This window comes from Phoca vitulina, unplaced genomic scaffold, assembly GCF_004348235.1.
Source record: "Phoca vitulina isolate PV1807 unplaced genomic scaffold, GSC_HSeal_1.0 scaffold1, whole genome shotgun sequence".
Classification (NCBI taxonomy): Eukaryota; Metazoa; Chordata; class Mammalia; order Carnivora; family Phocidae; genus Phoca; species Phoca vitulina.
Genome location: NW_022589704.1, coordinates 108,613,722 through 108,632,708, shown reverse-complemented (window position 1 = coordinate 108,632,708; position 18,987 = coordinate 108,613,722). Strand labels below are relative to the sequence as shown.

Here is an 18,987-nt window from a genome sequence, read left to right as displayed (position 1 = left end):
ATTTGAGAATCTGTAGTGTGGGTAGAGAGGCCACTGTTGAAGACTTTTTTTCTCCAATTTCAGGATCTGTGTCACACACACAAGCTCCCACGAGTACAATTGTTACCATGACAATGCCCTCACATTCATCCCATGCTACCGCTGTGACCACCTCAAACATCCCAGTTGGTAAGTGTCCTGCAGCCTTCACACAGAGCTTAAAAGGGATTTTTCAGCCCCTCTGACGAGGTCTTCATATTGAGGGCTAGTATTGGGTGTGTTTTTTTTTTTTAATTATTGTTGATTTTCAAAGCAACACTGAATTCGATTTTTGTATATTTGTCATACAGATTTGGTGTTGACCGTAGTGGGGAAAAGAGGGTAATAATCCTTGAGAGCTGAAAGTAAATGTTATTTTAACACAGCTTTGACTCCTCATTCATCAGATTTTACCTCTCCTGTGTGTGCCTTTTAAAGAGAAGTTAACTTCACTGACATAGTTAGATGAGATCCACAGAAAAAGCAAGGATCTGGAATGAAGAGAACTTGTACATTGATGGATTGTTCAGGAAAACTCTCTGGGCAGTGCACAGCAGGAAGGGTGATAACCCTCGGGTTGATTACCCTCAGTTCTCATCTGACTGCTACCCCAAGATACTTCACGAACATCCTAAAATTTCTTCTAGGCTTTGTTTATTCCCCTTTTAAATATATGCTTTGAATATTTTTTAAAAATCTTTGAAAAGTTTCTGGCGGCCAAAGAGTCATAAAGAGCAGGGATTGACAACCTTCTCTGTAGGGCCAGATAATAAATATTTTAGGCTTTGCAGGCTTCATAGGTCCGTGTCACAACTGCTGAGCTGTGGATAATATGTAAACAAATGAGTGTGGCTACATTTCAGTAGAACTTTTTATGGACACAGAAATTTGGATTTCATATAATTTTCATGTGTCGTGAAATGTTCTTTTGATTTTTTTCCCCCCGGCCATTCCAAAGTATGAACGCACATGTAGCTCATGGGCCGTACAGAAACAGGCATCGGGCAGGATTTGCCCACAGTTTGCCGACACCTGTCCTAGGGGCTGTGTCTCATTGTCACAGCTTCCAAAGCAGAGACTGGCTTCTGAGGCAGAGTGCTGCTTTCTTTAGTTCACAAGCCCCAGGTTTAGTTTCTGGTATTAGCTTTGCCTTGGTTGTATGACAATAAGCATGCCATCTTACTGTTTACTCCCAGACACATGGGACAGCTGCCATATTTTTCATAAACTTTTAGAAGAGTGCTTTTTGTAAGATGACACACTGACATACTTAACTGTCAGAAATCTGGTGACCAGACATAGAAGTATTGCTTCCCCACTTGCTACGTCCCAGCACTGCGGTAGTTCCTTCCTTCCCATGTAAGACAGCTTCACGTCCCTCTGCGCAAACTTGGAGGACACTTTGCTGGAATGATGGTGGAGTCCAGGAAACCTTCTTCCTCCTCCCTTAGATAACTCAGCCATGCCCGTCCTTAAATTGGTACTAAGCCCCACGGTAGGCTTCTAGCAGTGAAAACACTGCTGCTGGCTCTTTCTCAGGCTACTGCTCGTGGCAGCTTGGCATCAGAGAGAGCACACTTCTTTCTTACCCCCCTGAGGTGAAGGTGGTTCATTCCCTCCTGTGAAAAGAAGAGTGGGGTGGAGGGTGGGAGTGTGTGTGTGATTTTAGCATTGATGAACTTCTGTTGAAAAAGATTGTTGCTTGTTCCCTAACTCTCACTTCACACCATTTTCTAACTATATCTAACAGTGTCATCAGTTATCCTGAGCACTGTAACAACAGAACCAGGCTTATTCTTGCCATATTTATAGTGGAGAGTCTCACTATAGCTAGAGAGAAAATTAGACCTATAAAGGAGGACAGTGTACCCTATAGGGGCTCTCTGGTTTCATCTTGAATCACCTTTGTAAAGAATTATTTAGAGATTAGTTCTTATTTATGTCACTGTATCTTGCTGGGAGATCACACTGTGGAAGTAAACTCAGAGTACCAGGAGACAGAAGTATGTGCATTCATTTGGCTAAGACTATCAACTTTTTACTTGTCTTAAGTTACAGTATTATATTCCGTATCTCCCAGCTCTTTTATCTTTGATTTTTAACCATTTGCTAAATTCTAGTTGTGAAAATCATTTGACAGAAGTGTCCAAACAGATTTAACATCCGCCACTTAATGTGATAGATTTTATCTAAGTTCCATCAGGCTTATGCCCTGGTTTTCCCTTCTTCTTTCATAGTAAGCCAAGTATTTCTTTGTTACGTCACTATAGGATCCCTGTACAAAAGTACCTCAGTTGAGAAAGGATACCTGATATTAACCCTAGAGCACTGATTTTCAAGTGGGCATTTAGTGGATATATTAAAATCACCTAAGTAGCTTTTTCCAAGTGACACTTGCTTTCTCCAGGTGAGGTTAAATATTGAATTCAACCATTTTTTAGTCAGGGGGAAAAAGCCTGATTAACCATAAGCATAGAGTTTTTGCCTTTAATGAATGCTCATTTCCATTAGAATACCGTCTTTATTTTCTCCATGCTCTGGCCCACATATGACAGTGGTGTCAGAATTCTAAAAAGCAGAATCAGATGATCACAGCATTCAGAAAACAGGGATCATCTTTGGAGGTGGCATTATGTTCAACTTAACGATTTTTGCATTATGTTTTTCCTTAAGTCTTTTTTTTTTTTTTTGATAATTGACAATGTGTGGCTTTTTTAATTAGAAAAAAGTACAGATATAAATTCATGGGCGTGTGTATGGTTTACCAACAAGTAGTTAGCCACTTTGCCAGTTGACAGCTGCATTCCTATTGGGAGCATTCTTTTCTCCTACCTTTTATTGGGCACAGTGGAAAAATAAGGCTTAGTTGCTTCCCATTCAGCTCCCTCTCTACTTAGTACTGACGGAAAACGTTTCATGGCAGCTTCTCTCTGCCAAGTCACCATCAGTGGTCGAATTGGGCATCCCAGCTATCATCCTGCAGAAACTTCTCCAGCTGCCTCCCTCACGAAATAGCTGGGAATCATGGTGGGCTTGTGCTGCTTACCTTTGGTGTTCAGTGCACTGCACTTTGGGTAATGTGGTGGTGTCATCCTAGTCTCCAGTGTTTATGTGCCTGTCACTGGTGTAACTGGGGTCTTACACAGATGGTAGCTGTCCTTCTATATATCTAATATAGGTTGCAGCTTTTCTTTCCAAATACTCCCTCCTAGAGTTAACAGAGAGGTCTGTAAGAACACTAAAGTATGTACCAGTTCAGCTCTACCTTCTAAACAAAACTTGATTGCAAATGCTAAAGGAGAGCAAACTTTGAACCTCAGATTAGATTTGAAAACTCTATAGTCATTTTGATTTTGCTATGAAGTATTGTGCAAAATCACAAGACATTCAAAGGATCTTAGAAATAAAGTGATTATCTAAAGAAGGCCTTCCCATAGATGAGGAAACTGAGACTTGGAGATTAAAATGATTGATTCATTACTAATTAGCTATGGATGCTGCAGTAGAAGCTAAGGTCTTTGCCATGTTGGTATTCAAAATTTTGTTGATTTTTTTTATTGTTGTTAAAATTTTTTCTCCTTCTAAAAAAAGGTCTCCAGGAAGACAGGTCAGGGAGAAAGGGCCTGATTGCTGGTATTTTTGTTAAAGTATTGATGGTGAACCCTGCTTTGGCAAATAACAGTACGAACATATGAATGTATCGGTAGATTATTGGCTTGAAATAATTCAGTTGAATCTTATGTACTGATCTTTCTTTTTTTATTTTGATGAAAACTAAAGATCCAGGCTTCTTATTACTACTTGCGTTCCTAAGATTGTTGCTAGCCAAAAATGTTTTGGCATGCCAATAAAAGCATATGAGAGGTAATATGATTGGATTTTGCATTTGTAGCTAAGGTGGTGCCTCAGCAGATCACACACACTTCTCCTCGGATCCAGCCTGATTACCCTGCAGAGAGGAGTAGCCTGATTCCCATTTCAGGTCATCGGGCCTCTCCAAATCCTGTGGCCATGGAAACCCGAAGTGATAATAGGTAGGAGGGAATGTGCCAGTTACACTGCCCCATTGTGTCATTAATTGTTTTGATTTTTCAATAACACAAAATGTCCGAGAAATACAGTATATATATAGTTATTCTTATTTTCAGATTTCCTCCTGAAAATAATACCGTGTGTAATTTATTTTTCATTTTATGAAAATGTGCTATGTTTATTTAGCCATTCTTCTTTTGATGGATGTTCTCCTGGTATCTACTTTTTCATTTGGTGTGTTTCTGTGTTTGATTTATTTTGAGCTGGTTTGAGAGTATGGTTGCAGCGTCATGACCCTTTATCCCTAAGTACTTTCATTTTCATCCTGAAAGAACAAAGACCTTCTCGTAACCACAGTGCAGTTATCCAAAATGATTCTTTAGCCTTCCATTCCCTTTCATACAGTTACATTTTTGAAGAGTATAGATAGGCCAGTTGTTTTTGTAGAATACTCTTCATCTTAGGCTTGTAGATTGTTTCCTCAAAGTCAGATTCAGGTTATGCATTTTTAGAGCAAATACCACTTAGGTGATGCAGTCTTCTCACAGTTACTACATCAGAGAGCTCATGCCGCCCCTATGTCTCATTGTTAGCCCTGTCAGCACTAATTACCTAGTAAAGGTGATGTTTGCCAGATTTTTCTATAAAGGTATATTTTTCTCCTTTTTTTTTTAAATTTTAAAGATTTTATTTGAGAGAGAGAATGAGCAGGGGGAAGGGGAAGAGGGAGAATGAGAAGCAGGCTCCCCACTGAACAGGGAGCCCAATGTGGGGCTCGATCCCAGGACCCTGGAATCATGACCCGAGCCAAAGGCAGACGCTTAACCGACTGAGCCACCCAGGTGCCCCTATTTTTCTCCTTTGTAAACCACTAATCTGTGTGAAAATACTTGGAGCCTATAAATACCCTGTTCGTCAATAAACTTTCACTCAGTGGCATTAGCATCTGTTGAGGATTCTTGGCCGTATCAGTTGATGGTTGCAGTATGATGGTTGCAAGATAGTGACTTTTTCACCATTTCTTCCACATTTATCAGTTGACATGTTTATGTAAATAAATTTTACCTATCCCCATTTATTTTGTTGTATATTTTATTTTTTTAAATGAGCATGGACTCATGGATTTAGTTTATTCATTATTATAACTCATGATTGTCTTCTGTTTTGATGCTCAGATCATCTCTGGAAGCTTCTTCAGACCAGTTCCTGTGGGTTTTCCATGTCCCATACAGTCTACCCCTTCCTTACTTCCCACAACAAAATATTCCAGGTTTCTCCTGAATATTGTTTGAGCCCTGGAAGCTACCATTTCTCCAGGGAGCCCTGGTTCCTTTTCATCATTTAGAAACCAGAGCATTAGCTCTGTTTATTGCTACTTGATTGTCATTTCTTCCAGGCTCTTTTAGCTGACAGAAATAGGAAGCATGTGATGTCATAAAAACTCTTTAGGGGCGCAGGGTTGGCTCAGTCAGTTAAGCATCTGACTCTTGGTTTCAGCTCAGGTCATGATCTCAGGGTTGTGGGATTGAGCCCCCGCCGATCAAACTACATGCTGAATGGGGTGCCTGCTTGAGATTCTCTTCCTCTCCCTTTGCCCCTACCCCAGTTCGCTCTCTCACTCTTTTGTAAAATAAATAAATCTTTAAAAAAACAACAACTCTTTAGTACATGCTGATCCTTCTAGTTCAACCCCATTACCTCCCCCATTCCATATTTGTATCTCTTCTCTCCCAGTGAGAATCTGGTACAGTGCATATGAAGTAGTTTCAGAATTGGATCATTTTTAAATGTTCTTGTTTGAGTATTATGGTGTGTAGGAATGCTTATAGGTTTTAATATATTGGTCTTTTTATCTATTCACCTTGCTGAACACACCTGTTAGCCCTAAAAGTTTGTAGATTCTCTTGGATTTCCTATGTAGGTTTTTATTTTGTCTAAAAATAAGACAATTTTTTGAAGGATGAGGGATTTTTTTCATTTCCATTTTTCATACCTGTGTTTCTCTTGTTACCTGGAGCTTCCAGTATGATGTTGAATAGTGATAAGATAGTGAACGGTCTTATCTTATTCCTGACCTAAATGGGAATTCTTGGGAAATTTCAGAATAGATTTTGGTACATGCTGTTTTCAGATTGAGGAACAAAGATTTTTTCCATTCCTCTTTTTCAGTTATTTATATCATGAGTAAGTATTGAATGCTATAAAAATTTGGAGGGGGAAGTAATTTTTTTTTAATCCTAATATAGCTAATCTATAGTATTATGTCTCCATTAAATATTTTTGTATATCTTTTGTGATATTTCAAATGATTGTTCTCTTAATTTTTTAAAGAATCTAAAACATTCATAGAAATTTTGATATTGAATCATTCTTCCTGTGGTAAACCTTATTTGATCATAATATATTTTGTTTTATACAGTATTTAATTCCATTTTATTTAGAAATTTTTGTGTTGATGTAGAGAATGAGATTTGTTTATAATCTTTTCTCCTATTCTCCCTATCTAGTTTTGGTGTCAAGGCTATGTTAAGTTTGATCTTGTTTCTTCTTTTTTTGGTTTCTGAATCAGTTTGTATAAGTTTGGGATTATCTATTTTACTTGTATTTGATAAGATTTGCCAGTGTAAACTTAAAGTCTTTCAAGTGGAATTGAGCAGAGAAAACCTTTGATTACTGAGGTTTTTTACATTGGTTTTGGTAATTGTTACTGTATATTTTTATGTTTATGGATGTATTGATAGTACCCATTTATTTTTACAAATATTACTCTCTAGGTGTGTGTCCTTTGATCTAAGTTTATTTGGGACACAATTGGGGAAATGTTGGTATGGCATATAAGGATATGAAGACGATCTGGGGGATAGGATCATTTGAAAGTGAAGAAGAAAGTAAACCCATTTTGGTTCATATTATCTGTCTTCTATCTGTAGACCGTCTGTTCCTGTTCAGTTCCAGTACTTTTTGCCAACATACCCACCTTCTGCATATCCACTGGCTGCACACACATACACCCCAATCACCAGCTCTGTGTCCACCATCCGACAGTATCCAGGTATGAGCCTTGCTGTTAAGAGGACTTTTAACATTCCAGTTTTTGCAAGCAATGAGATCAGAATTGACCAGTGAGTCTTTGTAGTGTGGATTTAATTATTCCACCTTCAATCTTCAGGTTCACATAAGGCTAAAACCTGAAGCTTTAAGGTTTTAGATCACATCTCTGTGATCTATAAAAAGGTTGCTACTTATTAGTATATTTGTATGATTTTATCCCACCCTGAAGATAATTATGTTAACAATTTGTTATACCTTAAAATGGCAGTACAGTTAAAATGGTAAAATCCATACTTTTATGGGGCTTCTATTGTTTTGTGGATATCTGTTGTGTTTTTAGTATTAGTCCAGTTATGCTCAACACTTACCATCCTGACTTGTAAATAATGTTCTTTTTGCCAATCCAGAAAAAAAATCCTTAATCTTCAGGGTTTGTGTTTTCTTTTCCTATGAGACCCTCAGCTCACTTTAGGCAAAAGAGAGCCAAATTGTCCAGATTTTGGGCGTTGCCCTTCTGTGCGAAACAGGACTGCAGCCAGGGCTCCGTGGAGCCATTGAGCACTTGAAGGGGGACCTGGCGCAAATGAATAACTGATTTTTTTTGTTTTACTTAATTAAAATTAGAGAAATTTTTAGTATGTTTGGAACAACTTAGTGATATGCAACTACTGTTTCAAAATTGTAGATTATATTGAGTCAAAATACCAATAAAATATTTCCGATAAAAATTTACCTGATAAAAACTGAACTCAGTATCTGATTTGAAACGTGTTTTATTAGTAAAATATACCCTGAATTTTGAAAATAACATAGTATGGAAAAGAGAATGTAAAATATCTTACTATTCATTTTTATAATGATTGTATTTTGAAATTTTAATGTTTAGGATATATTGGGTTAAACAAAGTATATCATTAAAATTAATTTGGCATGCTTTTTACTTTATTAATATGGCTACTGGAAAATTTATAATTGCATGTATGACTTATATTTCCATTGGACAGCGTTGGTCTAAAACGTCCAAATTCTAAGGTATTTAAATAGCTTTGGAAACAGGTTCCTCAATCACTGCATTGGGTTTTTTTGTTGGTTTTTTTTTTTTCCCCATAAAACTTTCCCCAAGGTTTATGTATTCTTTTTTTTTTTTTTGAAGATTTATTTACTTACTTGAGAGAGAGCACGCAAGGGGTAGGGGCAGGGGGAGAGAGAGAGAGTCTCAAGCAGACTCCGCGCTGAGCATGGAGCCAGACACGGGGTTTCTCACAACCCTGAGATCATGACCTGAGCCGAAACCAAGAGTCAGATGCTTAACCAACTATGCCACCCGGGCGCCCCTCTCCAAGGTTTATTTTAATGTGGGGAAGTAGCTGATGAATTGTTCTGAATTTTTTGTCCTGTTTTGCTGTACATCAAAGTAATAACATCTTTTTAAAGGAAACTTATAACTGTTCTTTATTAACAATCCTGTGAAGATAAAACCATGTTTAATTATGGTCAAAAAGTGTGGTAGAACCATGTTGACAATTAAGAAGTAAATTTCGTGTGTTTGTTACACTAATTGCTGAAAATTCTTAAGTCTCTTAGTAACAGCACTTCCTTCAGGTTCCTTCATCTACCTCTGCCAGTTGATACTTCTATAACAATGCAGTCATGTTGCCTTTCTAGGGTAGGTAACTCATGACCAATATGTATTTCTCTCAATGCCATCCAACTGAAAAGGACCTGCAGAGGCTCTCTTGAGCTAGAACAATCTATGCAGACACTATCATTTTAGATAAACATTTATTTGTAAAAATGCATTGTAAGAGCACTGTCAGAAGTATTGGGGATCCTGCCAACCATCTGTTTCTCTACATTATTATTTTTCCAAGTGTCTTCTTTCACCACTACAGTAGTCCTGATGGATAGAAACACAGAAAAATGAATAGTCCAGTTAACAGCAATTTATTTCTTCCAATACCAATACTGTCCCTTGTTGGTGCAGATGACGGGTAATGTGTTATTTCTCAGACATGCATGGATGGACACAACTGAAGGAATGATTTATTAATCAGCTTACAATGTCCTGTTTTCAAGTGGCTCCTTTTAAATGATATTAAAGCAGATGTTTTCAAATCAGGAAGAGGACAGGAAAATTTGTATATAATGGGCCAAATATGAGATTACTGTAATACATAGTTTATGATAGACCAATTGTTCATGGGCTCTGGTTACTTATAAAGATGGAATCTTGTTGGTTCATTAGGTATTAGATATAGATATAAACATGTAATTATGAATATATATACATAATTTTTATAGTTCACAAGTAATTGATCCCTCTCAGATTGCTCCTGAAATTTCACTTGCTTCAGAGATGTTTTCCACTTCATTCATTTATTCATGCATTTATTTTTTTTTTTAAGATTTTATTTATTTATTTGAGAGAGAGAGAGAGAGAGAGCACGAGCAGGGGGGAAGGGCAGAGGGAGAGGCAGACGCAGACTCTCTGCTGAGAGCCGACACACAATGCGAGGCTCGATCCCAGGACCCTGGGATCATGACCTGAGCCCAAGGCAGATGCTTAACGACTGAGCCACCCAGGTGCCCTCATTCATGCATTTATTAATTTCATATTTATTGAAACCCTGTTATTGTATGTAAGGCCCTATGTTAGGCCCTATTTGTTTTTTGTTTTGTTTTGTTTTTTGGGTTTTTTTAAAGATTTTATTTATTTGACAGAGATAGAGCAGCAGGCAGAGGGAGAGGGAGAAGCAGGCTCTCCGCCAAGCAGGGAGCTGGACATGGGGCTCGATCCCAGGACCCCCGGGATCATGACCTGAGCCAAAGGCAGCCACTTAACCGACTGAGCCACCCAGCCGCCCCTGTTAGGCTCTATTTGTAAAGTTGACTCTTAAAATAGTTCACTTTGAACAAACTTAGAGCCTCATAGGGAGATAAGACATGAAGAGCTCTTACTAGAGAGAAAGTGCCAAGTTCCAATAAAAGAAACTTGAACAAAGCCAGCCTACTTCTGAGCTAAAAGAGGTTATTTCTACTTGAGAGGGTAGGATTGGAGGTCAGGAGTGATTTCCTAAAGGAAGTGACATTTGGAAAGCCTCTTAGAATGCCCAGGACAGAACCACAGGGAGGCATTGGGGGAAAGCACTTTTCTGTGTGTGAATAAAGTATTAACACAGAATATGCACTCAGAACAGAGTGGTTTGGTTTTGGCAGGAATGTAGTGTGAGTGAGGATGCAGCACATGGAATGAGATTGGATCTTGAGAGGCTTGGGGTGGTGACTAGACTGCATGTTCAGTCAGGTGCCCACAACTGTTAGTGAACAGAAACAAAGGTTCGTCCACTTCTCAGGAAGAAGCTAATAGCTTTGTCGGGTTGATTCTTTTTTTTCTTTTTCTCTCTTTCTTTTACAAGGGAAGAATTGCAGTGTAGCAGTAACTATGAATTTACATGTACTAATATTTTGTTGTATTTTTCTCATTGATAATAATAATTTACCTTTTTAAACCACTATATGGTTTATAAAACTTAAATTACATCATTGTTTCCCCTTTTTTTAATTGAGATATCATTAACATGACATACTAGTTTTAGGTGGACAACGTAATGATTCGGTATTTGTGTATATCATGAAATGATCACCATAATAAGTCTAGTTAACATCCGTCACCACAGATAAGTTACAAATTGTTTTATCTTCTGATGAAAACTTAGAGATCTGTCTTAGCAACTTTGAGATATCCAATATAGTATTATTAACCATGGTCACCATGCTGTACAGTACATCCCCAAGTCTTATTTATTTTATAACTGACAGTTTGTACCTTTGACCCCCTTCACCCATGTCTCACATCCCCCATTCCCTGTTTCTGGCAACCACCAGTCTGTTCTTTGTATCTATGAACTTGGTTTGTTTATGTTTGTTTTTAAATTCCACATATAAGTGAGATCATATGGGTTTTTTTCTGTCCTTGTCTGGCTTATTTCACTTAGCATAGTACCCTCAGGGTCCATCCATGTTGTCGCAGGTGGCAAGATTTAATTCTTTTTTAAGGCTAAGTAATACTCTCCGTGTGTGTGTGTGTGTGTTTATAGAGATAAATGTCACATTTTCTCTATCCCTTTATCCATCAGTAGACCCTTAGGGTTGTTTCCATATCTTTGTTATTGTAAATAACATTTCAGTGCATATGGGGTGCGTATATCTTTTTCTGGATTGTTTTGATGACTGAGAAGAAACATGATTTGTATTCTTCTTTCCACAAATAGAAATTCCTTCTCTTTTGCTTCCTGGGAATGCTGCTGTTTTCAGTTTTGTTGTTGTTAGTTTTTTTTACTATACACAGTAGCAAAAAAGGACACTTGCTTGTTCTCTCTCTTTAGCGCATATATGGAATTTAAAATTCATAACTACTGTATATCAAAAATGCCTGTGATGGTGGTTCCATCAATTAGAGCAAAGATTCTTGACCTGGGAGCCATGGATGGATCTCAGAAGTTTTATTTTAATTATTTAGGACAGTTGCCGGGCTCACATTTGGAATTTAATAGATGATTTCCTTTTTCTTGTTTTAATGCTTTTCTAGTAATCTGCAGCAAGATCATATCACACTGATAGGAAGTGAGGGAAAAAACTCCAATATATATAGAGCTTTATGTAGTACTTTGTTTAAAAAAAAAAAAAGGTTTTATGGGGCTCCTGGGTGGCGTAGTCTGTTGGGCATCAAACTCTTGGTTTCGGTTCAGGTCATGATCTTGGGGTTGTGGAATAAAGCCCCACATCAGGCTCTGTGCTCTGCACAGAGTCTGCTTGAGATTCTTTCTCCCTCTCCCTCTGCCCCTCCCACTTGTGTTCATGCGCTCACTCTCTCAGATAAATAAGTAAATCTTTATTTATTTTTTTTTTTAAGATTTTATTTATTGATTTGACAGAGAGATAGCGAGAGAAGGAACACAAGCAGGGGCAGAGGGAGAAGCAGGCTGAGCAGGGAGCCTGATGTGGGGCTCAATCCTAGGACCCTGGGATCATGGCCTGAGCTGAAGGCAGACGTTTAATGACTGAGCCACCCAGGCGCCCCAATAAGTAAATCTTTAAAAAACAAAAAAAAAGACTGGGGCGCCTGGGTGGCTCAGTCAGCTGAGCATCCGACTCTTGATTCCAGCTCAGGTCATGATCTTAGGGTCGTGGGATCAGGCCCTATGTCGGACTCCTAGCTGGGTGTGGAGCCTGCTTGGGATTCTCTCTTTCCCTCTCAAAAAAAAAAAAAAAAAAAAACCACCCATAAAAACTGAGGGTTTAGGTCTTTTACAGTGGAATATTCTATTTTCGTTTTAGTGTTTTTCTCTTTACGTGGACTATGTCTAATCAGAGCTAACATTCTTGTAGTCACTTTCTGCATCATTTTCAGTTTCTGCTCAGGCTCCAAATTCTGCCATCACAGCTCAAACTGGCGTTGGGGTGGCTTCCACAGTCCACCTAAACCCCATGCAATTGATGACAGTGGATACTTCTCATGCTCGACATATCCAAGGGATCCAGCCAGCACCCATCAGTACACAGGGGATACAGCCAGCCCCCATTGGGACTCCAGGAATACAACCAGCACCAATGGGCACACAGGGAATCCACTCAGCAACCCCAATCAGCACACAGGGACTTCAGCCTGCACCAATGGGTACTCAGCAGCCTCAGCCTGAAGGAAAGACTTCAGGTAATTTGAGTTTTTTGCATGGAAGTTGGTGTAGAGGATAGAGATATACTAGGTTTAAATCCTGGTTCTGTCACTTACAGGCTTGGTGGTCTTGAGTAATTTCTCTGTGCCTTAGTTTCTTCTTTTAACATAGAATTTATCTGTCAGAGTCATTGTAAACATTAAAAATTATGTACATCAACAGCCTAATGTGCGTTTGCATGTGGTAAGAAGCACTCTGTAAAGTTGAGAGAGCAAATTCACCTTTATTATAGTGTTCTGATTCTGTTTAAGATTTTCTTCCGACTTGTATGTAAAGCTGTAAAATTAATGTATCATATTTAGGGATTGAGAGGCAATGGTATTTCACAAAAATTATAGGAGATTATTTCTTGAGGTATGCTACATACTTTATCTTATTTGATTTATTAGTAGTTATGATTATACAGCAAAGAAAAATGTGCATCAGTAGACTCAGTAACCTCTTCCACTTTGCCATCTGCTTTGAGACAGATGAACATTGTGCTCATTCCTTACTTTCTTGAAATTGGACAGTCATAGCATGGGTACTCTAATTCTGGAGGTCTAATTGTTTTTTGTCTTATGTGATATTTTAGTAATGTTTCTTTTGTTTCCTTTTCTTCGTTGTTCTCTCCTGCCCCCTCCCTGTCCTCCAGCAGTGGTGTTGGCAGACGGAGCCACAATTGTGGCCAACCCTATTAGCAATCCATTCAGCGCTGCTCCCGCAGCAACAACAGTGGTGCAGACCCACAGCCAGAGTGCTGGCACCAACGCTCCAGCCCAGGGCTCATCCCCCCGGCCAAGTATCCTCCGGAAGAAACCCGCCACGGATGGGTAGGTAGACCCAGTAGTGCCACACGACACCTCTAATTCTGGATATAATTAGTAGAAATAGTAGGCGCTCATCCAGTGCTGGTAGCAGACTTTAAGCTCTCATCTTCTATAGCATTTTTTAATCTTTCAAAATAACTTGACCACAGGCTCATTCAGTAGAGCCTTGCCAAGCAAAGACTCTAGGACAGTAAGAATCCATGAGTCGTGGCGGGGGGGTCAGTTTTAGAAGCAGCCGTTGCATACTGTTTTAGGAGTTCTCTCTAGTTTTTGGGAGTTTAATTCTAGACTCTCTGAGTAGCTTCTAATAGACCCTTCAGGCTTGTCCGGGTAGGCACGTTAATGTGTATTATGTATTTTTTTTCCTTACTGGCCAGCATGAATTGTTGCTCAGGGCAAATAATATCCCAGGTGTATTAAGTAAGGGTCATATTTAGTAGCACAAGTGTACTGTGTCGTCATAGGACCTCTGAGTTGGTGTGGGTCATGGGCAGGAAGGTATGTGCTGTGCCCTGAAACTTCACTTGAAAACTTGGGAGGTGGAAGATGGGCAGTCACACTTCAGAGAGCAGCATTTCTTTGGCTCCACCGAGCTCATGTGCTTCAACAGCAGAAGATCATAAAGGTTAAAGCATAGCGAGAACATAAGCTGCTGGGTCTGTACGGGGTTTCCAGATGTGTAGGACTTTGCCTCAACCAGAGCATCTTTTAAAGATAAGTCAGTCTGTGGTAAAGGAACCTTATCAATGAAAATGCAAGACAAAGCTCATGCTTAACATGGCAGGCTGAACACACACTTCTAAATTTCTTTTCCCCTCAAAACCCTATAGAACTTTTAGCAGAGAGGCTTTTTAAAAAGATGTAAACACACAAGGATGGGGAGAATAGGAGAAGACAACAGCAACCAAACTTTGAAGCTGGAAAGCAGGTAGGTGAGTGATCACTCACTTAACTGTGAGAAAGCTGAATTTTAAGTCTGTAGAGAATGTTGAGAGGCATCCTCATTTAAATTGCTGAAGCTTCAGAAGGAACAGGAACAGGAAGAACAAGGGGTGGAAGGAAGCTGGGCTGAAATGTGTTTGAGAAGGTTAGAGCCCTGCATCCCCTTCGCTACCCACAGTTTGTCATACACTGCTCCTCCCAACCCCAGCATGTACCCAGAGGGCTAAATTCTGCAACTGGTCCACTGGGATCAGTCAGCATAAGGAGGGCCAGGAGTATTTTACCAGACACAGATTTGCAGAGTGCTGAGACTACCAGTCCACTTCTCCCAACTACCAGTCCACTTCTCCCTTTTAGCTGGCAGGACCCTGGCAGTTGAATGCTGTAGACAAAAAGTGAGATGAGGACTCCACTTTCTTTCAAGGATCATCCAGCCCAGGAGGAAAGATGCAAAGATACCAACACTAGGGATTTCGTAAGGTCAGGAACCAGATCACCCTACAGTGAAACTTAAAGTAGGCAATGTCTGGGGTGCCTGGGTGGCTCAGTCAGTTAAGCATCCGACTCTTGATTTTGGCTAAGGCCATGATCTCAGGGTTGTGAGATCGAACCCCGCATCAGGCTCCGTGCTGGGTGTGGAGTCTTACTCTCTCTCCTTCTCCCTCTGCCCCTCCCCCACTCCTCTCTCTCTCTTTCACTGCCTCTCTAAAAAAAAAAATAGGCAAGTTCTTCAAGTTCAGAGGTTCTAACCAGCGTTAGTCCCCCAGTCCTCATCATGAACACGCAACCAGGGATAACCAGGTACCTGAGGGGCCTTCTAACAATGCAAGATACAAACCTTGAGACGTACTGAAAAACGCAGCCTGGAAGATACAGAAGCTAAGCAATGAGAGTAAAACTAAAAACAAAAAGCAAAAGCAAATAAAGACCAAAACTGTGAATGCTGTCTTCAAAGGACAAAAAAAGATGTATCCATGAAACAGGAAGGCAGCACTACACAAAAGGAACATTTGGAGAACAAAAGAGTGTGTCCTGAAATTTAAACCACAGGAGTAGAAATCGAACTCAGTAGAAGAGTAGGAAAATACAGTTGAGGAAATCTTTCAAAAGTAGAGTTAAAAAGAACAAAAAGATAAACAGAAAAGACAAGAAAATTAAAAGAATCAGTTCAGGAGGGCCCACCTGCAAGGAAAGGAGTTTCAGCAAGAGATCAGAGAAAAGGAAGGAGATGACTTAAAAATAATTAATAGAAAATTTCCAAACCTGAAGGGCATGAGTTTCCTGATTTAAAGAACTGCGAAATGCCCAGCACAATAGACGCTGTGGACACAGATAAATTGACACCAAGATAAACATCTTGAAATTTCACAACCCTGGAGGTAAAAAGATCTTCCCCCTTCTCCTACACTTCATCACCTCCCTACAACCCTTCTGCTGTGCCCCGGTAACTGACTCTGTCATCATCAGAATTCCCTGTATCCTTCTTCTTTGAGTGTACCTGCTTTCCCCTTTTTTTTTTTTTTTTTTTGGTGATACATAATGTATTTAGGTGATACATAGTTCTTTTAATGTATTTATACACATTTTCTAGAAAAATGGAATATTACACGTGATTTTAGTTTTTTTTCATACAAAGTAGACGTCTTTTCATATCACTACACATAGATCTACATTATTCTTTTTAAAGAATGCATAATATTTAAATACAAAGGTAGACCATCATATATGTACGTAATCACTGCCTTACTGATAAACCATTTGGATAGTTTTCCATTTTTCACTCTTACACACATTGCCGAGACAGACATTATCCTCCAACAGTCCTTGTGGACTCATGGTAGCTTTTAGGATAATTTCAAGAAGAGGGAACTCTGGGTCAAGGGGTGTGTGCATTTTTAGTTTTGACAGATATTGCCGAAGTGCCTTCCAAAATAAACCATGAATTAACACCCCTATCGCATGTACAAGTTCCTGCATTTCCCTCAACCCCAGTCCTGGTTGTGATTTCTCTCTGTAGTCTGCATTGCTATAGGAACACATTCACATTTCTTCTTCCAGGAAGAGCCTTGTAGAGAATCTGCCTATTTGCCACTGGATGGTGCTCGTTTTTGTGTGGACTTGGAGGGCTTGAAGTCACCGAGGTAGAGTCTGGCTGCTGCCTCCTCCGTGGGGCACACTGCTCTCATTTGCCACAGACTCTAACCCCTGTGTGCCTGCCTTCTTTAACTAGAATCTGGTTCTCCCATGGGGTCTTGGCTCCCGCACTCTCTCCAAAGTAGTGGCTGTCTTTCCTCCCCATCCTTCTGTCACTGGGCCTGGTGGTGGGGTTGATGTCTTCTTTGTGCCTCACTGCCACTTTCATGCCATTCCTCTTGGAAAGCACTCAGTCTATATTCAGATTTCATAAAATTTGCAGTTGAAAAAGTACTTTCACATATCCAAGTTATTCCAGGCACACTGCAACGTTTTCTAATAACTGAATCAGATAACAGTTTTAAATTCAAATTATTTAAATGAACTACCATTAAAAATTTTGCTCCTAGTCCACCAGTCAAGTGCTTTGTAACCCCATATGGCTAGAGGCTACCTTGTTGGTCAGGGCAGCTCAAGAGGCTTGATCAGATTCCAGTTGATTTGCGCATATGTTTCTATGTCCTTCAGAAGGTCCATAACGTCTGGCGCTTATTCTCTCCAAAATGATTTCCCAGCTCTCTGGCTTCTCAGTTGCTTAAATGCTTCCCTGTCCTCCCCCCTCTATCAGCAGCACACACCCATAAGCGCAAGCTTCCCTGACCTCTTCTGTCCTCCATTGTCCCACAGCCTACCTCTGTCTTCCTACCTCACGGGCAGTGGTATTGCAACGACCCACTGGGGGGGAACCTTCGATCCATTGATGCTACCACCTTTGCGTTATTCCTCACTGCTTTTCATGGCCTTTCTCTGTTCTTCCTGACTTAGTTTCTGTGGTCCATTACAATCACTTCCTTGCATACAGCCCCCACTTCCTTGCCCCCACCCTTCACTTTGTCAGAAACAGTCAAATCCAACTTTCCGCTGAATTTGTGCAGCAGACTGTGGTGGGGTAAACAACCTTGTTGACTGGCCTTGCTTAACCTCACACACCTCCACTAGGATCTCACAGGGGACCAACACAGAATGCTTCCTAAGCCTCTCTCCTGGATAGCTTTTTACCTCTGCTCCTCTCAAAACTTCCACACTTCCTCATCTGTGTTCGCCAACAGCTAATGAATTTTTGTTCCCTATTTTTTGAGAAAAATGGAACTTCCATCAACTCTAGCTTTCACATTTCCTTACCTGCCAGCATCTGTATCCCATGCTCTACTCATCTCATCTGTTCCTATGGATGGACTCTCGGTGCTTCGCTGACCTCAGCCTTTCTAACCTGCTGAGAACAGTGCTGTAGTGCTTCTCCCTCTCTCCTACTTAATCAGCGTTTTCTCGCTAGTGTATCATTCACATAGCAGGTATAAACATGCAGTTATTTCTTCCATCTTAAAACTCTTCTGTTAAGTCACCTTGCTCCACTACCTACCCCATTTTTTTTTGCTCCTGTTTTCAAAGAAAATAAAGGAGTTATGTGTTTTTGCTAACTCCGGTTTTTCTTCCAGTTTCTTTCTCTCTCAGCATTTTCACTAAGATATGGAAAACTGCAAAGGTAATGCATGTATGGTATAATTAGCACAAGTGAACACAGCATGCAACCGCTATCTACGTCAAGAGAAAGAACATTACCAACACCTTCTCCCAAAGGCAGCTGACCAGTTTTTTTGACCCTGTTGATTTGCTTTTCCTCTTTTTGAACTTCTGCTGAATCATATATTACACGTTTTTGTGTGAGTTCACCTTCCCTCCCTTGATTTGATGTAATGCACCCACTTTATTGCATGTGATTGTAATTTTTTTATTGCTGTATGAAACACCATTGTATAAGGATAGCATAGTTTATCCATAGATCTTTGGGTTGTTTCCAGTTTGGGGCCGTAATGTTACTCTGAATGTTTTCGTGTATGACCTTTAATACATAGGTAAATGCATACCTAGGAGGGATTTGCTGAGTTGTAAGCTCTACATATGTTCAGCTCTGGTAGACACTGGCAACAGTGTTTCCAGTGTTTATACCCTTGTACACTCTAAGCAGCAGGTGGGGATCATCATTGCATTCATAATCACTAACACTTGTTATTGACATTCTTTAAGTTTGGTTATTCTGTGGCTGTGTAGTGGTGTATCTCATTAGGTTTATTTTCTTTGTTTTCTGGGGCGTTAGTGGAGTTGGTCTTATTTTTTACTTTTTATTATGGAAAACTTGAAACAATAAAATTTTGAACATATGAATACCCATCATTTAATTTCATTTATCAGTTTATCAGCTCATGGCC

The 18,987-nt window shown here is 39.7% G+C and overlaps 1 protein-coding gene across 5 annotated transcripts in view; it reads left to right on the top strand.

The window, feature by feature from the left end:
- SAP130 (Sin3A associated protein 130) overlaps nt 1-18,987 on the top strand; it is an 84,976-nt gene that overhangs the window by 26,316 nt on the left and 39,673 nt on the right. For 3 of the 5 annotated variants that reach the window (XM_032412771.1, XM_032412753.1, XM_032412786.1), the window contains exons 10-14: nt 64-168; nt 3,911-4,052; nt 6,981-7,102; nt 12,512-12,814; nt 13,471-13,648. In XM_032412771.1, the coding sequence (XP_032268662.1) occupies nt 64-168; nt 3,911-4,052; nt 6,981-7,102; nt 12,512-12,814; nt 13,471-13,648 (850 nt within the window). The remainder of the gene's footprint in view (nt 1-63; nt 169-3,910; nt 4,053-6,980; nt 7,103-12,511; nt 12,815-13,470; nt 13,649-18,987) is intronic. The other 2 variants (XM_032412762.1, XM_032412781.1) reach the window with 2 other exon arrangements.